At 46.0% G+C, this 15,582-nt stretch overlaps 2 protein-coding genes across 3 annotated transcripts in view; one reads left to right on the top strand and one right to left on the bottom strand.

The window, feature by feature from the left end:
• Positions 1–11,021, top strand: part of tpp2 (tripeptidyl peptidase 2) — a 24,210-nt gene extending 13,189 nt beyond the window's left edge. The window contains exons 16-29 of one of the 2 annotated variants that reach the window (XM_056607442.1): positions 962–1,116; positions 1,409–1,525; positions 1,879–1,979; positions 2,068–2,164; positions 3,264–3,401; positions 4,019–4,263; positions 4,511–4,589; positions 4,873–4,911; positions 6,403–6,584; positions 6,965–7,061; positions 7,410–7,540; positions 7,783–8,050; positions 8,376–8,495; positions 9,129–11,021. In XM_056607442.1, the coding sequence (XP_056463417.1) occupies positions 962–1,116; positions 1,409–1,525; positions 1,879–1,979; positions 2,068–2,164; positions 3,264–3,401; positions 4,019–4,263; positions 4,511–4,589; positions 4,873–4,911; positions 6,403–6,584; positions 6,965–7,061; positions 7,410–7,540; positions 7,783–8,050; positions 8,376–8,495; positions 9,129–9,218 (1,859 nt within the window). In that variant the 3' untranslated portion in view covers positions 9,219–11,021. The remainder of the gene's footprint in view (positions 1–961; positions 1,117–1,408; positions 1,526–1,878; positions 1,980–2,067; positions 2,165–3,263; positions 3,402–4,018; positions 4,264–4,510; positions 4,590–4,872; positions 4,912–6,402; positions 6,585–6,964; positions 7,062–7,409; positions 7,541–7,782; positions 8,051–8,375; positions 8,496–9,128) is intronic. The other variant, XM_056607443.1, reaches the window with a different exon arrangement.
• LOC130403209 (protein-lysine methyltransferase METTL21C-like) lies at positions 11,000–15,582 on the bottom strand. The gene is made up of 6 exons (XM_056607445.1): positions 15,298–15,582; positions 14,076–14,174; positions 13,320–13,505; positions 13,012–13,157; positions 12,741–12,858; positions 11,000–11,892 (listed from the first exon to the last, which is right to left on the bottom strand). Exons 2-6 carry the CDS (start codon positions 14,170–14,172, stop codon positions 11,489–11,491), a joined length of 951 nt encoding a protein of 316 aa, XP_056463420.1. The 5' UTR covers positions 14,173–14,174; positions 15,298–15,582; the 3' UTR covers positions 11,000–11,488.

Below are 15,582 nucleotides of genomic sequence, written 5' to 3'. Positions count from 1 at the left end.
GTGTGTGTGTGTGTGTGTGTGTGTGTGTGTGTGTGTGTGTGTGTGTGGGGTACATTATAGCATCAGTACAACAAGCCTGTTGTACTGATGCTATAATGTTATTTTTAGTGCTAATAGGCCTATTAAGAGGTGCGGGTAATTCAGGTAGGATTGGGTGTACACATATTTTGTTATGTGTATTATGAGGTGGTCCGTGCAGATTCATGATGAGAAATAGTGGTCCACACACACACACACACAAAGTTTGAACACCCCCTTGTCTAGGGCATGTACATAGGCTGGGAACCCGTGGATTTTGGGGGGGCTTTCAAAAACGAGAGCCAAACAGCTAGTAAAGTAGTGCTACATTCTGCAGTTATAGGAAGCATGTTTACCTGGAAAAGGAGATGTTTCCTGTACCCTTGAAAGAGAGTTTCCGTTGTCCGGTAATTACCGGTCATTGACCGTAAAAAAAAATTAGGAGGACCGAAAATCTCCGGTCAGAATGACCAATGGAAATAAATCTCTGCACAATTTGAATTGTGTTTAAATATGCTACAGTGGTCATTTGTTTAGCCAAATTCATGTTAAACAATGAGGGTTTTGATTGACCTGAATATCGAAAGAAGTAAAAAAAAAAAAAGAAACGTTAAAATGAGACATGACGTCACCAATTTCTTTCTAGAGGAAACACTGCCCTGAAATTGTTTGTAACATAACTATGTTCTGACCTGTATTAATGCGTTGGATCATTATTATTATTTTTTTATTCCTAATAAAAGTAATTGTAATGTGGAATGAAGTAAAAAGTATATAAAATGTGTGAAAACAATCCTACAGGAAACACTGGCTGAGAGGTTGTATTTCAGCCCTACGGGTGTGTATATGCGTCAATTGAATTAGTGTATGTAGGAAGTATTTGTCTAATGTGTGGAGGTAGTCTACGTGTGTATTTAACGTGTATGTGTATTGTGTGTTTCAGAGTTGACCCTGAGCTCCCATTCAGGGGACGTGTCTTCCAAGTTCGTGCTCCACGCGGTCCACCTGGTGAAGCAGAAGGCCTACCGCGCCAACGAGTTCTACAAGTTCGCCTCTCTGCTGGAGAAGGGCTCCCTGACGGAGGCCTTCCCTGTCCTGGTACCTACCCCTCCCACTGCTACACCCCCAAATACTGCTGCACCCCCAAAAACTGCTACCCCTCCCATTGCTACACCCCCAAATACTGCTACACCCCCAAATACTGCTACACTTTCCAATACAACACCCAAAAATACTGCTTCACCTCCCACGATACTACTTAATGATACCTACCCCACCCTAACATGCTACACCACCCAACGTCCAGCAGCACCCAAAATAAGTCCCAACATGTTGATATCTATAGTCGGGTCTACCTTGTGTTTGTAACTCTGTGTGTGTCTGTGTGTAGCCAGGCCGTATCGTGGAGGTGTGTATCGCTCGCTGGTGGGCCAGTCTGGGAGATGTGACGGTGGACTACACCATCTCCTTCCATGGCCTGCACACGCACCCCTCCCCCCTACACATCGTAAGTACACACACTACGCCCCCCTTTACATTGCAAGACCATACACAAACGCACACACTACTCCCCCCTCTACATTGTAAGACCATACACAAACGCACACACTACTCCCCCCTTTACATTGTAAGACCATACACACACACACACACACACTACTCCCCCCTGCACATCGTAGGCACACACACACACACACACACACACACATACACATACACACACACACACACACACACACACACACACACACACACACACACACACACACACACACACACACACACACCACCTTTACATCCCAAGTGATCACCATTTCGAGCATGTTGGATGTTGACGCTATGGTTGGTTCTTTTTCCCAGAATGCATCAGAGGGCGTGACCAGCTTTGAGGTTTCATCTCCTCTCCGATATGAAGACGTAGCTCCCAGCATCACACTCAAGTCCTGGGTACAACCACTGAGGTAATTATACACACATCTACGCACATTATACACACAGATACACAAACATACGCTTGAAACATTGAGATGTTTGTGTATCTGTGTGTAGGCCAGTAAACTATAAGATCAGAGCTCTGGGTATGCGAGACGTTCTGCCCGACAACAGACAACTGTACGAGATGCAGCTCACCTACACCTTCCACCAGGTCAGTTCTATACTATATATTATTATAGTTCTACAATAACAGGTCAGTTCTATACTATATATTATTATAGTTCTATAATAACAGGTCAGTTCTATACTATATATTATTATAGTTAGTTATCATCTGTATATTAATATTATAACATGCACCTTCCACCAGGTCCGTTCTATACTATCTTATGTACTCGGCTATGATACCGCTAGAGACCCCGCGGCTCTTTTGATCAATAAAAAAACCTATGATTAATCTTTTCTTCATATCACGTTTGCTTGTATCAAAAGATAATCTGATCTTCTGATACCTGAAAACCAGAATTGATCTGGGTTTATCCTCTAGAAACAGAGCCCAACTCATTTATAGATGACCTATTACCGTATTTTCCGGACTATACGTCGCTCCCGAGTATTAGTCGCATCAGTCAAAAAATGCTCCATGACGAGGAAAAAAACATATATACGTCGCATCGGTGTATAAGTCGCATTTATTTTTAAACATTTAAACAAGAACGTTTAGTCTGGAGAGACTGTATAAAATTGCAATAGCAATATAGGTGTGTCGGTCCCACTCGTAGTTCTGAGAGTATACCGAATTCAGTGACACCGGGATTCCACCGGACGCCTATGCGCCGCGGTCCTAAACCTGAGCGCACGATCGGGAGGTGGAAGTTGCGCTTTAGACACAAGTCCAGCGGAGGGCTCCAGTTTTCGCCGGCCAAGTCATGCGCTGTGATATGTGTGACAGCTATGTTGCACAACATTGCAGCTAAGGCTGGGGTAGCTTTGGTTGAACCGGAGGACATTGAGGACGATGAGACGACGACGAGAATATAATTTATTCGGTGGTGCAGTAGGCTTGCAGCATTCAGTTGTAGGCCTAATGAATGACGGTGCCATCTTGCGGCCGAAGATTATGTACGCACAATTTTGGCATATAAGTCGCTTCGAAATATAAGTCGCAGGGCAAGCCAAACTACAAAAAAACCGCGACTTATAGTCCGGAAAATACGGTATATATTCTAGTGAGACAATAACATACACCTTTCAGAGAGGTACAGTGGTTTACGTGTGTGTGTGTGTGTGTGTGTGTGTGTGTGTGTCAGCCTAAGAGTGGGGAGGTGACCCCTAGCTGCCCTCTGCTGTGTGAGCTGCTCTATGAGTCCGAGTTCGACAGCCAGCTGTGGATGATGTTCGACAGCAACAAGAGACTGCTGGGCTCAGGAGACGCCTACCCTCAACAGGTATACAACCCTGGTACCCCCTTACCCTCCACAGGTCTAACCCTGGTACCCCCTTACCCTCTCCAGGTATAACCCTGGTACCCCCTTACCCTCAACAGGTATACAACCCTGGTACCAACTTACCCTCCACAGGTCTAACCCTGGTACCCCCTTAACCTCTACAGGTATATAACCCTGGTACCCCCTTACCCTCTACAGGTATAACCCTGGTACCCCCTTAACCTCTACAGGTATATAACCCTGGTACCCCCTTACCCTCCACAGGTATAACCTGGTACCCCCTTACCCTCTACAGGTATAACCCTGGTACCCCCTTACCCTCTCCATGTATAACCCTGGTACCCCCTTACCCTCCACAGGTATAACCTGGTACCCCCTTACCCTCTACAGGTATAACCTGGTACCCCCTTACCCTCTACAGGTATAACCTGGTACCCCCTTACCCTCTACAGGTATATAACCCTGGTACCCCCTTACCCTCTACAGGATTATACATCCTAGTACCCCCTTACCCTCAACAGGATTATACATCCTTGTACCCCCTGGACTAGTTGAATGTACAGACGTTAGCCTCTAACAGAGCTCTACCCCGCCCGTCTCCTGACCGCCCTCTGCAGTACTCCCTGAAGCTGGAGAAGGGCGACTACACCGTCCGACTGCAGGTGCGCCACGAGCAGTCCGGCGAGCTGGAGCGCATCAAGGACCTCCCCTTCGTGGTCTCCCACCGCCTGCCGAGCACGCTGAGCCTGGACGTCTACGAGACTCACCGCGCCGCGCTCGCCTCCAAGAAGAAGACCACCTCCCTCACCATGTGTCCAGGCAGCACCCAGCCCTTCTACACCGTCTCCCTGCCCGACGACAAGTAGGTCCCCCACCCTCACCCAGCCCTTCTACACCGTCCCCCTGCCCGATGACAACCCCGCCCTCCCTGCCTGGCGAAAAAGTATTCCTGCTCACTCTGGGAGGGGCTAATATGAACCGGTCTCTCTGACTATTGGCCAAATCAGGGTTTCTTGTCCCAAGGATTGAAGTCGCAAGAAAGTAGCAAGTTGACTGACTTGATTTTCTCTCTCTCTCTCTCTTTCTCTCTCTACCTCTCACTCTCTCAGGGTTCCTAAGGGAACGTGTTCAGGCTGTTACCTCACCGGTTCCCTGGTCGTTCCCAAGAGCGAGTTTGGCAAGAAGGCTGTGAGTGTTTCCTGTCTACAGTCTCTGCCTTCCTATCTCCTAATTCGCCCTCCACAGAACCCATAGATAGAACTATATAACACACCGAGCAGCATGCTACGTTAGTTAGCTGCGTGCTAGAAAAGTAAAAGATTGGTAAGAACTCTTCTCAATGAGATTCCCTCTCTGTTCCGCTACCTATTGGTTTTTAATCTACCTTTTGTGTCTGTAAAAAGAGAAAAGTAAACTACAGTGAGAGCAGGTGCTGGTAGAGGTGTTGACTGTGTCTTGTTCTGACCACCAGGGGCAGGCTTCTGCAAAACGACAAGGCAAGTTTAAGAAGGTACTGGAAGAGATAGACTCCATTTAACTCTCTCCTTGGCTCCTACGGTCTCTCTACCGGGGTTCTCTCGCTCTCTGGCTCCTATGCTCTCTCTACCAGGGTTTATTTGTTCTCTCTCGCTCTCTTTAGCGCCTATGCTTTCTCTTATCGCTGTGAGTTTACCTCTCGCTCTCTGTCTCTCTCCAATCCCATGGGGTGGTGCTGTGCCCCTCAGTTAGGGTAAGGGGTCAGGGTTAGGGTAACCATAGACATGCTAAGGTGCAGCTAGGCTGATCTCAACTGGTGGTCAGTAATATAGAAGACACTAACTCCCAACCGTGTGACTTTTTTGGATGGTACACTACGGGAGGTACCGTGACAGGAGAAGCCTTGGGGGGCTTCTCCTGTGATGGAAGAAATAACAGAATTCATTGAAAAAATATTTCAAACTATTAGATCGCTGATTTTTCAATATTAAGGACAAACTCCGTCCATATTCTTTTCAGTGAGCTGTTGAGATTACAAAGCTAATATCAAATGTCAGACTGAATTCATCATCGCGGATATAATCGCATGTTCCATCAGTCTGAAACAAACCAAATATATTAAATGTCTCAGAAACTAATCAATCAAATAGGCTATAATATAAAGCAATACAATAATCGAGTAAAGTTCTCAACTGCTTGATTCGTTATCATCCATTCTTTCATATTATATATTAATAATAAAGCTGTATTTTTATACTTTAACATTTAACAACAGTCTGAAATATAGTAGCCTAAGCAATAAATACCTATTCTTTCTTATTATAGCTCAACATTGTACAACAGACTGATTAAGGTAGAGTAACTAAGGACAGTAAAGTAATTGGATGCCCTTGTTTTAAACACGTCATGTTGAGTGTGTACCATCAAAGCACTGGTCGTCACTCTGTAGTTGCGCCCTCACGGCTGCCCCACCAAGCGCCTGGCCCGGAGTGAGGCACTCCCCTCCCATCCACTTTGTATTGGACGCGGGCACGCGTAGGGCAAGGGCTTCTGGGAAGGCTCACGTGCCGACGGGTCATCGTGGCGCATCTAAAGCGGGGGGGGGGGGGGGGGACAAGTTGAACTTCAGGTAACTTGATGCAAATTAGCGTGTCTTGCAGCGCACATTCGTCCGGTGATTGGACAATCGACATTCAGTGAGTACCAGCAGACCAAACGGACTCGTGGTGGAATTGAATTTCCTGGTTTTGAGCACTTCCATCGACTTAGTGGTGAACTCCCACAAGCAGCCGCTAGAGAGATGCGGGGCGTTGCCACGCGTTTGGTGGGGCCGAGGGGTTGGGCGATCATGGACGGTGCCCTAGCTTCTGATACTGCAGCGAGGAGCTTAGGGTCAGGGGTCAAGTGTTGTCAGGCGGAGGGAGGATGATGATGTGGATGACTAGCAAAATAATTGTCCTCCCCGTCGCGTACAAATTGGGACTCCTACGATGTAAAGCAGGAAGTGTGTCTTGTTTGTTGACAGGATGTGGTTCCCGTGGTGTACCACCTGATCCCTCCCCCGAACAAGGTGAAGAACGGAGGCAAGGAGAAGGAAGGAGGGAAGGAGAAGGAGGCAGGAAAGGAGAAGGAAGAAGAGAAGGAAAAGAGTGTGAAGGAGGAGTTCATCGAGGCCATGAGAGACCTGAAGATACAGTGGATGACAAAGTCTGAAAGAAATTATTATTACTCATTCCCTTATTACTGTTATTGTTACTATTGTATTACAATATTATAATAGCACAATCACTACGATACTGTACTATTAAGGGTAGTCCTTCCAATATTACTGTTATTATAACTATTTATAGTACTTTTATTTGTACTATTATTTGTACTTATACTGGTACTATTATAAGTGCTATCAGAACTTTTAATTTTATTATTATAACTTTTATGAACGGTATCTGTACTATTATTTGAACCATTAAATGTCCTTTAAAGATGATGATTTGATATAATTTGCTCTCTTCTACTATTAGTAGTTTTGTACTGTAATTGTTAGTCTCTGTTTGTGGCTGTGCTGAGTGGTTCTCTCCCTGGGCTAGGCTGGAAGGCAGCTGCGTGTACGAGGAGCTGAGGGAGCTGTACTCCTCCTACCTCCCTCTGCACGTCCAGAGGCTCCATCAGCTGGACGCGGAGAAGGTACACTCCTCTGCCTGTCTGCCTGCCTGTCTGCCAGCCTGCCTGTCTGTCTGTCAGTCTGTCTTTGTCTTTGTCTTGGTTTCTCTCTCTATGTGTTTTTGTATCTCTCTCTATGTCTGTCTGTATCTCTCATCCTCTCTGTCTGTATCTCCCATTCTCTCTCTGTCTGTATCTCTCTTTCTGTATCTCCTGTATTTCTGTCCGACCTGGCCCTTGAGTTGCTATATTGTGTGTGTGTGTGTGTGTGTGTGTGTGTGTGTGTGTGTGTGTGTGTGTGTGTGTGTGTGTGTGTGTGTGTGTGTGTGTGTGTGTGTGTGTGTGTGTGTGTGTGTGTGTGTGTGTGTGCAGGAGCGGGTGAAGCATCTCCCTGATGTGGTGACGGCAGCAGACCAGGTCCTGTCCCTCATCGACCAGACGGCTCTGGCGGTTCACCTCACCCTGAAGACCGACCCACGGCCCGAGGCCGCCACTATAAAGAGGTACCGGCAGGATGGACACTGGACCATCACCTAGTACCATCAGCTACAACCATTAACTTCAACCATAGAAACTAGAACCATATAAAGTCACAACTTCAACTAACCATAAACATAAACCACGTCACACAGTTGTAGCCAGTTAGAATGAGCAGTCTTCCATCTTCCACTTACTTACTGGAAGATGGACAATCTTACACATTGCGTCTTTATATAAAACGATTTATTTTCTGTGTGTGTTCCAGTGACATGGAGAAGCAGAAGACGTCCCTGTTGGACGCCCTGTGTAGGAAGGGATGTGCTCTGGCCGACCAGCTCCTGCTGCCCCCCCAGGATGGGGAGGGGGCCGTTGCTCTGGGGGAGGCCGAGGGGGAGCGGCAGGCCGAGGGCCCCCAAGGGCCTGAGGAACAGGCGGGCAGCAGCAGCTCTGAGGACGGCCAGAACAGCCTGGAGAAGAACCTCATGGAAACCTTCTGGGAGGTCCAGAAGTGGGCGGAGCTCACCGACACCAAGGTAGCTGCGCTGTAGATTAGTCACCATGGTAACAATGCTGCCGTTTAGCTACCAGGTTAACAAAACTGTAGTTTAGTCACCCTGGTAGCAATGCTGTAGTTGGTGACCGTGGTAACAAGGCTGTAGTTGGTTACCGTGGTAACACTGGAGTAGGTTACCAAGGTAACAGTGCTGTAGTTTGTTACCAAGGTAACAGTGCTTGGTTGGTTACCAAGGTAACAACGCTGTAGTTAACAGTTCCCCTGCTCACAGCTATCCCTGCTAGGACTTTTGTTTCTTTATGTTATAATATTTATGTTATAATATATGTTCTATCTACCCCCAGGTGTTAACCTTCTCCTATAAACACGCGCTGGTAAACCGAATGTACGGTCGCGCCTTGAAGTATGCGTCCAAGATGGCGGAGGACAAACCCAGCAAGGACAACATGAAGAACTGCATCCAGGTCAGACACACCTCTAAATAGACCAGGGGGTGCCAACTAGACGATGAGATAAACCGCTTACTAGACCAGGGGACGGACCGCTAACTAGAGATGGTGACGGAGCAGGAGACCAGCCAACTAGGCCAGGAGACCGCTAACTAGACCAGGAGACCGCTAACTAGACTAGTGGACAGACCCTTAACTAGGCCACTAGAGAGACTGCTAACAAGACTAGGAGACTGACCGCTTGCTGTGCAGTTGACTGCTAACTAGACCTCAAAGCAGACCGCTAACTAGATCATGAGATAGATCGCTAACTAGATCATGAGATAGACCGCTAACTAGATCATGAGATAGACCGCTAACTAGACCAGGAGACCGCTAAATGGAACAGGAGAACGCTAACTAGACTAGTGGACAGACCCCTAACTAGACCAGTGGAGAGACTGCTAACTAGACCAGTGTGCAGATAGCTATCCAGACCAGGAGATCAGTAACTAGACCAGCGGACCGCTTACTAGACCCTATCTGAACCAGTATCTCATATTCAGTGTCCAGGTTATAGAAATGGGATTCTCGCAGACATTATTTAAATACCAACCTGTTGAAACACTTGATTGACGGTGATGTACTCTCCCTGTTTCCTATTTTCAGCTGATGCACCATCTGGGATGGACCTACTGTGCCACCTTCACCCAGAACTGGCTGCCTGTCTTGTACCCTGCAGAATACACCCCCTTCTAACACGCACACACACACCCATCGAACACACAAAGACACCCTTCTAACACACACACCCTTCTCACACACACACACACACACACCCTGTTCTAACACATGAACACGTCCTTCTAACACACACACACACAGACCCTTCTAACGCACGCATCATTCTAACATACCCTTTTAACACTTAAACACATACACTCACACACCCTTCTAACACACACGTGCACACATGCACGCACGCAAACACCCTTCTAATCACACACACACACACACACACACACACACACACACACACACACACACACACACACACACACACACACACACACACACACACACACACACACACACACACACACACACACACACACACAGTCAATATAAAGGATGAGAATGTGGTGTTTTCTCTTAATGTAGACGAGGAAGAAAGGGGATGAAACCAAACACAGGGAAATGATCCTTCAGCCAGCTGCTGACCTGGAAGCATCTTGACAGTCACATCAAGCTAACGCTAGTCTGATGCCAGCCAAATGCTAACCTAAAGCTAGCCTGATGCTAGCCTAATGCAAGCCTGAACCTATTCTTTCTCAAGCCTAATGCTACCCGGATGCTAGCCCAAACCCTGACCCTAATTCCACCTTAATGCTAGCCTTACTCTCACGATAACGCTAGCCTAATGCTAGGTTAACGCTAGCTTAACACACGCCTTAAGCTAGGCTAATTAGACAGTTCGGTTGAGGGTTACTCAATTGGTCTGTTAGTATGGTGGGGGGTTTGTCCGGCCACAGGCGAGACAAATCATCTCTGAATGGAAGATGTATTCAGACCTTTTACCACAACCGACCGATCTCCACCACCACCACCACCACCACCACCTCACTGTCTGAAGAACCCTCTATGATCCTCCCCTGTGAACTGCCCCTCTATATCTACTGTACATACACATATCTAGAGGCAATATAAGAATATCAAAACGTATCTATTACTCTCCATGACTTAGTTTGCATATATGCATGTCTTCTGAATATGGAAGGAAAAAAACAAACGGTTTGGGGCAAACATTTAGGTTTGTTTTGAGTTTAACAACATTTTTTAACCCTGGGAAGAATTCATCTGACGGTGATTTGCTGCTTGCACCCTTCTACCCATTTTAGTTTTTATCATTTAACAGCGCAGCGTCCTGTTTGCATTAGCGTTTGATCCTCCCAGAGAGCTCAGCAGCTGTCGTTAAAGTGTTGTCTATGTTCTTTTAAACCTGCTAAAGCGATCGCTTCAACAAAGGTTTGAATACCTTCTCATCGACAGCTGTCCATCACAACTCTCGTCCTCTTGGGGCGGGTCTTGTTGCCTCAGACACGTTCCTATAGGCTGAGCCTCTCCTTGATTGACAGGATATTAATTGCAGTTGATAACAGGATAAACCCTTAGAAGCCCCACACCTCCATCCCCCGTGTATTTATCAATCCTGTTCCCGTCACGTCGGTTTTGTGTGTTGCCAACGGTTGGTGTTTCGGGGGTTGAGTGTTTGAAGGCCTTAACTATCTGGACCAGTCCGTCCTCCACTTCCAGCGCACGCTGGGTGCCGACTCGATAGATTCACACACGAGGAAACGCCAATGTGTTATGTCCTGTCCCTGAGTTTTTTTTGTTGTATTGTTTTAAAGACGGCATGTTATTCCCCGATTATTTCACCTCGCCTGTATGGATGTATATCAACGGAGGGAAGATGACAATAAAATGATTTTGAAGATTTTAAATAAGCTTCCACCTTTTTACTGGAGGAAAAGATGTCCAGGAAACAATGTACAAATGTGAAACCTTTTCTAACTTAAAAACTTTATTTTTTTCTTCATCTGATCTTACACAGAAAAGGTGTGAGATTGTACTTTTTTGAACGTCATATATATTTATGTTCCAATCTGATACCCTTCTAATCAGCTTCTTCAGTCAGTAATCCTATAAAAAGTTTATAATTTTATGACACACACAATGTAAAAAGACACAAAAGTTGAAAGCAACAGTAACCAAGGCACTTCACAAAATAGATAACAGCAAATATTCCTGTGAATTCAGGATGATGGATCACAGCCCATTCACAGAAGTGTTGCGCATGCGCAGTGTTTTACCTAAATTATCTTTAGTAATAAACTAAATGTAGCCTTATTAAGTGGCTTGACTGTACAGCAGAGAGCAGTATTGAATGCCTCTGTTCTCGCTATATCTACTCCTTTATATCTTCATGTCTCCTTCCTCCCTTTTAGAACTTCATGTTTCCTTCCTGCCCTTTAGATCTTCATGCCTCCTTCCTCCCTACTCGTGGCCTTGTATATTTTCATGTCTCCCTCCTCTACTACTAGCTCTGCGTGGAAGCTCTCCTTGAAGTTCTGTGTGAAGGTGGGATCAGTGGTGAAGCGGACCTTGTTGGCCCAGAGCAGGGTGGTTCCCGGCTGACAGAAGTGCTGCATGGTGAGCAGAAGCTCCGCCAGGAAGTCATGGTGGTAGACGACGTCAGCTGCCAGCACGTAGTCGTAGTTTTGGAGCGACCGCGGGAAGAGGCGCTCCAGCTCGTTACCCCAGGAGAGAGCGGTGAACTCCGGCGTGAAGCGACAGCGCCCCCTGGTGTTACGCATCACGTTAGCTGTTAAATTCCCCAAGAGATCCGGCAGATCTGTAGCTGTTACTGCAGCTCCTGAACACAGTGACATGAGATCAGTACCTCTCCTAGAGACATGAGGTCATTAAAGAAATTAGGTCAGTACCTCCACTAGAGCAAGAAGGTCACTATAGAGACATGATTAGTTAGGTCACTACTTCGACAATGGACACGAGGACAATATAAACATAACATTAGACATGAGTACAGTAGACATAAGTTCAGTGATATCGTGCATACACCATGAAGGTACTAAAAAGTATCCCAAAGTTGCCATGGGTCGTAAAATAGCCCGAAACACTTTTTTTTATGTCTCAGTATTTGAATTCCCAATCAATTGCTCTTTGGTTGGGTTTTGGAGCTAATGGGTAGCGGGTTAGGGGGGGAAATATAAAGGGGCGCAAAGGTACGAGGCCTCAGGCCCATGGAATAGATGCATCAATAGAAAACAAACTATCCCACTAACTTAATTTCTTACGCTTTCTGCATCACCAATGATATATTTAATCAATAATGCCCTGATATATAGGCTTTTTAGTTGGCCAGTGATATATCTATAAACTATCTTTACTATCGTCGATTTGTCGTATCGTATCAAACATTCATTTTCTACAACTGTTTTTGCTACTATCAAAATGTTTTTACCATGTAGGAATATCTGGTCTGGTTAGTCGGCAGTGGTGGATAGGTGGGTGTGGATCTGGTAGGTGGTGGGGATGGTTCTGCATAGGATGTGGGTCGAGGTAGGTAATGATGGTGGTTGTGGGTCTGGTAGGTGATGGGTCTGGGTAGATGATGGTGGTAAGTGGTAGTTGATGATGGAGGGTCTGGGTAGGTAATGGTGGTAGGTCTGGATAGGTGGTTGGTCTGATCTGTGAACCCACCCAGCAGAGAGGCAACAATTGCCACCAGGCCGGTTCCAGCCCCCAGCTCCAGAACTCTCTTCCCCAGGAGCTCCGTCTCCAGCCGGTTGGAATCCAGGTATGAACAGAGGGCCAGCGCCTACAGGACACACCAACCAGAGGGTGAGGTGGTGGTATGGGCCTTCTGGAAACCTGAAGTACCTGTTATGTCTGGTCTTGTCTTGACCAGGGCTATGTTTGGTCATGTGACCAAACATAGCATTTGTTGGGTCATGTGACCAGGGTGACTTACCGCGGGCCACATCACTGATCCGTAGGAGCCGATGGATTCGTAGATGACGATGTCGTTGCCGGCGTAATGGTACACGTCTCTACCATTCCTGCACAAGAAGTTGGGAGCCCATGCTGGCTTCCTTTCCTGTCTCACTTCCTGTTCCCCTATGAGACGAAAATAACCACTAAATCAAGAGAAGAACGTCACTTTACCAAGAGCAGAAAATCCCTTTAAGTCAAATCCGCTACTAGTTTCAAGCTCTCACATTGTAAGTGTGGTGGAGACACTTCGCCTCTTGAATCAGTTGTTTAAAGCAGGTTCCTCACCTGTAGGGTCATCAGAATCACAGACCCTGCCGGATTCCTTCCTCCTCTCAATCTCCTGACGATCGTCCTCGTCATCTGTCTCGTCCTCTGATGAATCACTGCTCCTCTCCTTTCTCTCCTCTACGTCCTCTTCACCTCCATTGTCTCTTTCCTGCTCATCTGATTGTCTTCTCTCCCTCAGCGCATCTTTAATAACATGTTGTAGAGTTAGTCAAAGTTAGTTCTAGATCTACGGTGGATAGAAACTAGAAGTTTGTTTTACATCTGTGGTGTATAGAAACAAGCTAACCATAACTAGAATAACGTTTCAACATATGTGGAAGATAGAAACTAGAAGGTAGTTCGAGATATTTGGTGGTAGATAAAGTTTCCCCGCCGTGATTTATTGAAACCTGGGTTCAACAGTTAGCATGTCTATGATGACCTTAGAGCTCTAGTCGGCCCAGAATATCCAAGCAGGTCAGAGTTGAACTGTTGAGTGCTTTATCTATAACTATCTCAACTATCAGGCGTATTCCTGCAGTGATGTAGGCACTGTAGATATGTGTTCTGCTTTCTTATCCTTAGGTAAATCCAGCAGTATTCTGGAAGAATTTGAGTTGTCTCACAGCTTGTAAATCTGTTGTTACATTATAGAACTATGAAACTGTGTTTCTGACATTATGTCTACAACTGCTGAAGGCTCCTTACATCTTAGGAAGCACATTAAGGTTGTCAATAAGTCCGCTGCTGGAGACATTTCAGACATTTTGTTACCTTGTCGCTTGTTTCTTTCATCTTCATTATCCTCTTCCTCGTTCAACAGCAGGTAAGCCTTCCCCTTCTCAAAGTATGACGCAGACAAAGTTCCCATTTCTATGGATATAATGATTAGAGTACAGCTAACACATGCACACTCTAAAAACGTTTCAATATAAATGGTGTATTGTGAAATGAGAATGTTTATTTTAAAGGTGCTGTAGGTAAGATTCGAAAGTTGTTAAGAGAGAGTCAAAAACAGCAGAAAATAATGAGATTCGTAAACTGGACTAGCAAAAACACATCCCATTCCTCTCGGATCCCTTCCTCCCTATGTTTTTCTGCAAATGAGTAGTGCTGCATTTCAGGCACCTGTGGCCCAGTCCGCAGCATAAGCATGCATCTTGGATGATCCAATTGAAAGTCGATCATGCCCAGTACAGGTGTGAATGCAGCCCGGTCGCAATGAGATCCGATCACTCAAACCAAATTTAGAAGTAGTCTGGGGAGCATATGGCCACGCGTGTCCTGTGCCACATTGAAGGACCGCCTACTCTACGATGTATGTTTATTCCATACAGAGCGGGGAAGTGATATCCAATCACAAGTGGTGAATCAAGAAGCATTTTAATGGCAGGTGTGAACTGTCTTACTTGGCACTATCCACTTGGGATCAGATATTCAAGACCCATGTTAGTGCCAGGTGTCGCCAGAGCCTGTGTTTGATAGGATGGTTGCTGATGGATTCCCAAAACAAATCACTAAATAAATGCCCTTTGATTGGTCAGAAATTTGCCTCTGTCTGAGACATCAAAAAGTTCTCAGACAGAGGCAGGCGCAGTCAACTAGAAACAAATATTCTCCCATTTCACTAAAAATTGACCGATGGCTACGCCATTTTACACAAATTATAAAAATCAATCTTACATTTTTCCTTTTAAATCTTACCTACAGCACCTTTAACCAGTTATTTTTCTAACTCTGAATGTGTTTTAGGCTGTCGGTCTATTTCCATTTTTTTACAGATCATCATCAAAATCATCTCTAATATTTCAGCTGGCATTACGACGGTTGAAACCACCTCTCCTGTTTCCCAGATCGCTGAAATTGCTTCGCAGTTCACCCTGACAGATAACATCTCCTTCATTTCTCACAGCCTTTATTCTGAAGTCATTGGACTTGCATGTTTCACTCATGTTGCTCCTTCCAAAATCACAGATTATGGACGTGTTTATCTTACCTCTGCGTTGGTCTGATGAGAACGGCGCCTCTGTTGACCTCCACACACTAGAGAGGTGGTGCTCCTCTGTAGACACTAGTAAGGTGGGGCTCCTCTGGACCTCCACACACTAATGACGTGGTGATCCTCTGTCAATACTAGTGAGATGTGTCCCTCTGCAGAACTCGCCACACTAGTGATCCTCTGCAGAACTCCTCACACCAGGGGGTTGTTGTTTTTTGGGGTCTCTCTCATGGTTGGGGAAGTAGTTTATATGGAGGGTGGGGGGCTGTTTGGGGCTCAGCA

The sequence above is a fragment of the Gadus chalcogrammus genome, chromosome 14 (genome assembly GCF_026213295.1).
Source record: "Gadus chalcogrammus isolate NIFS_2021 chromosome 14, NIFS_Gcha_1.0, whole genome shotgun sequence".
Lineage (NCBI taxonomy): Eukaryota > Metazoa > Chordata > Actinopteri > Gadiformes > Gadidae > Gadus > Gadus chalcogrammus.
This window is presented reverse-complemented; position numbering and strand designations above follow the sequence as displayed.

Bases quoted from the DNA above. Each gene is read 5' to 3' on its own strand.
- LOC130403209 (XM_056607445.1), bottom strand. From the start codon at position 14,172: ATGGGAACTTTGTCTGCGTCATACTTTGAGAAGGGGAAGGCTTACCTG. The intron at 12,859-13,011 runs GTAAGTCACCCT...TGTGTCCTGTAG, and splicing joins GATCAGTGATGTGGCCCGCG to GCGCTGGCCCTCTGTTCATA. The intron at 11,893-12,740 runs GTGGGTTCACAG...CACTGTGTTCAG, and splicing joins AATTGTTGCCTCTCTGCTGG to GAGCTGCAGTAACAGCTACA.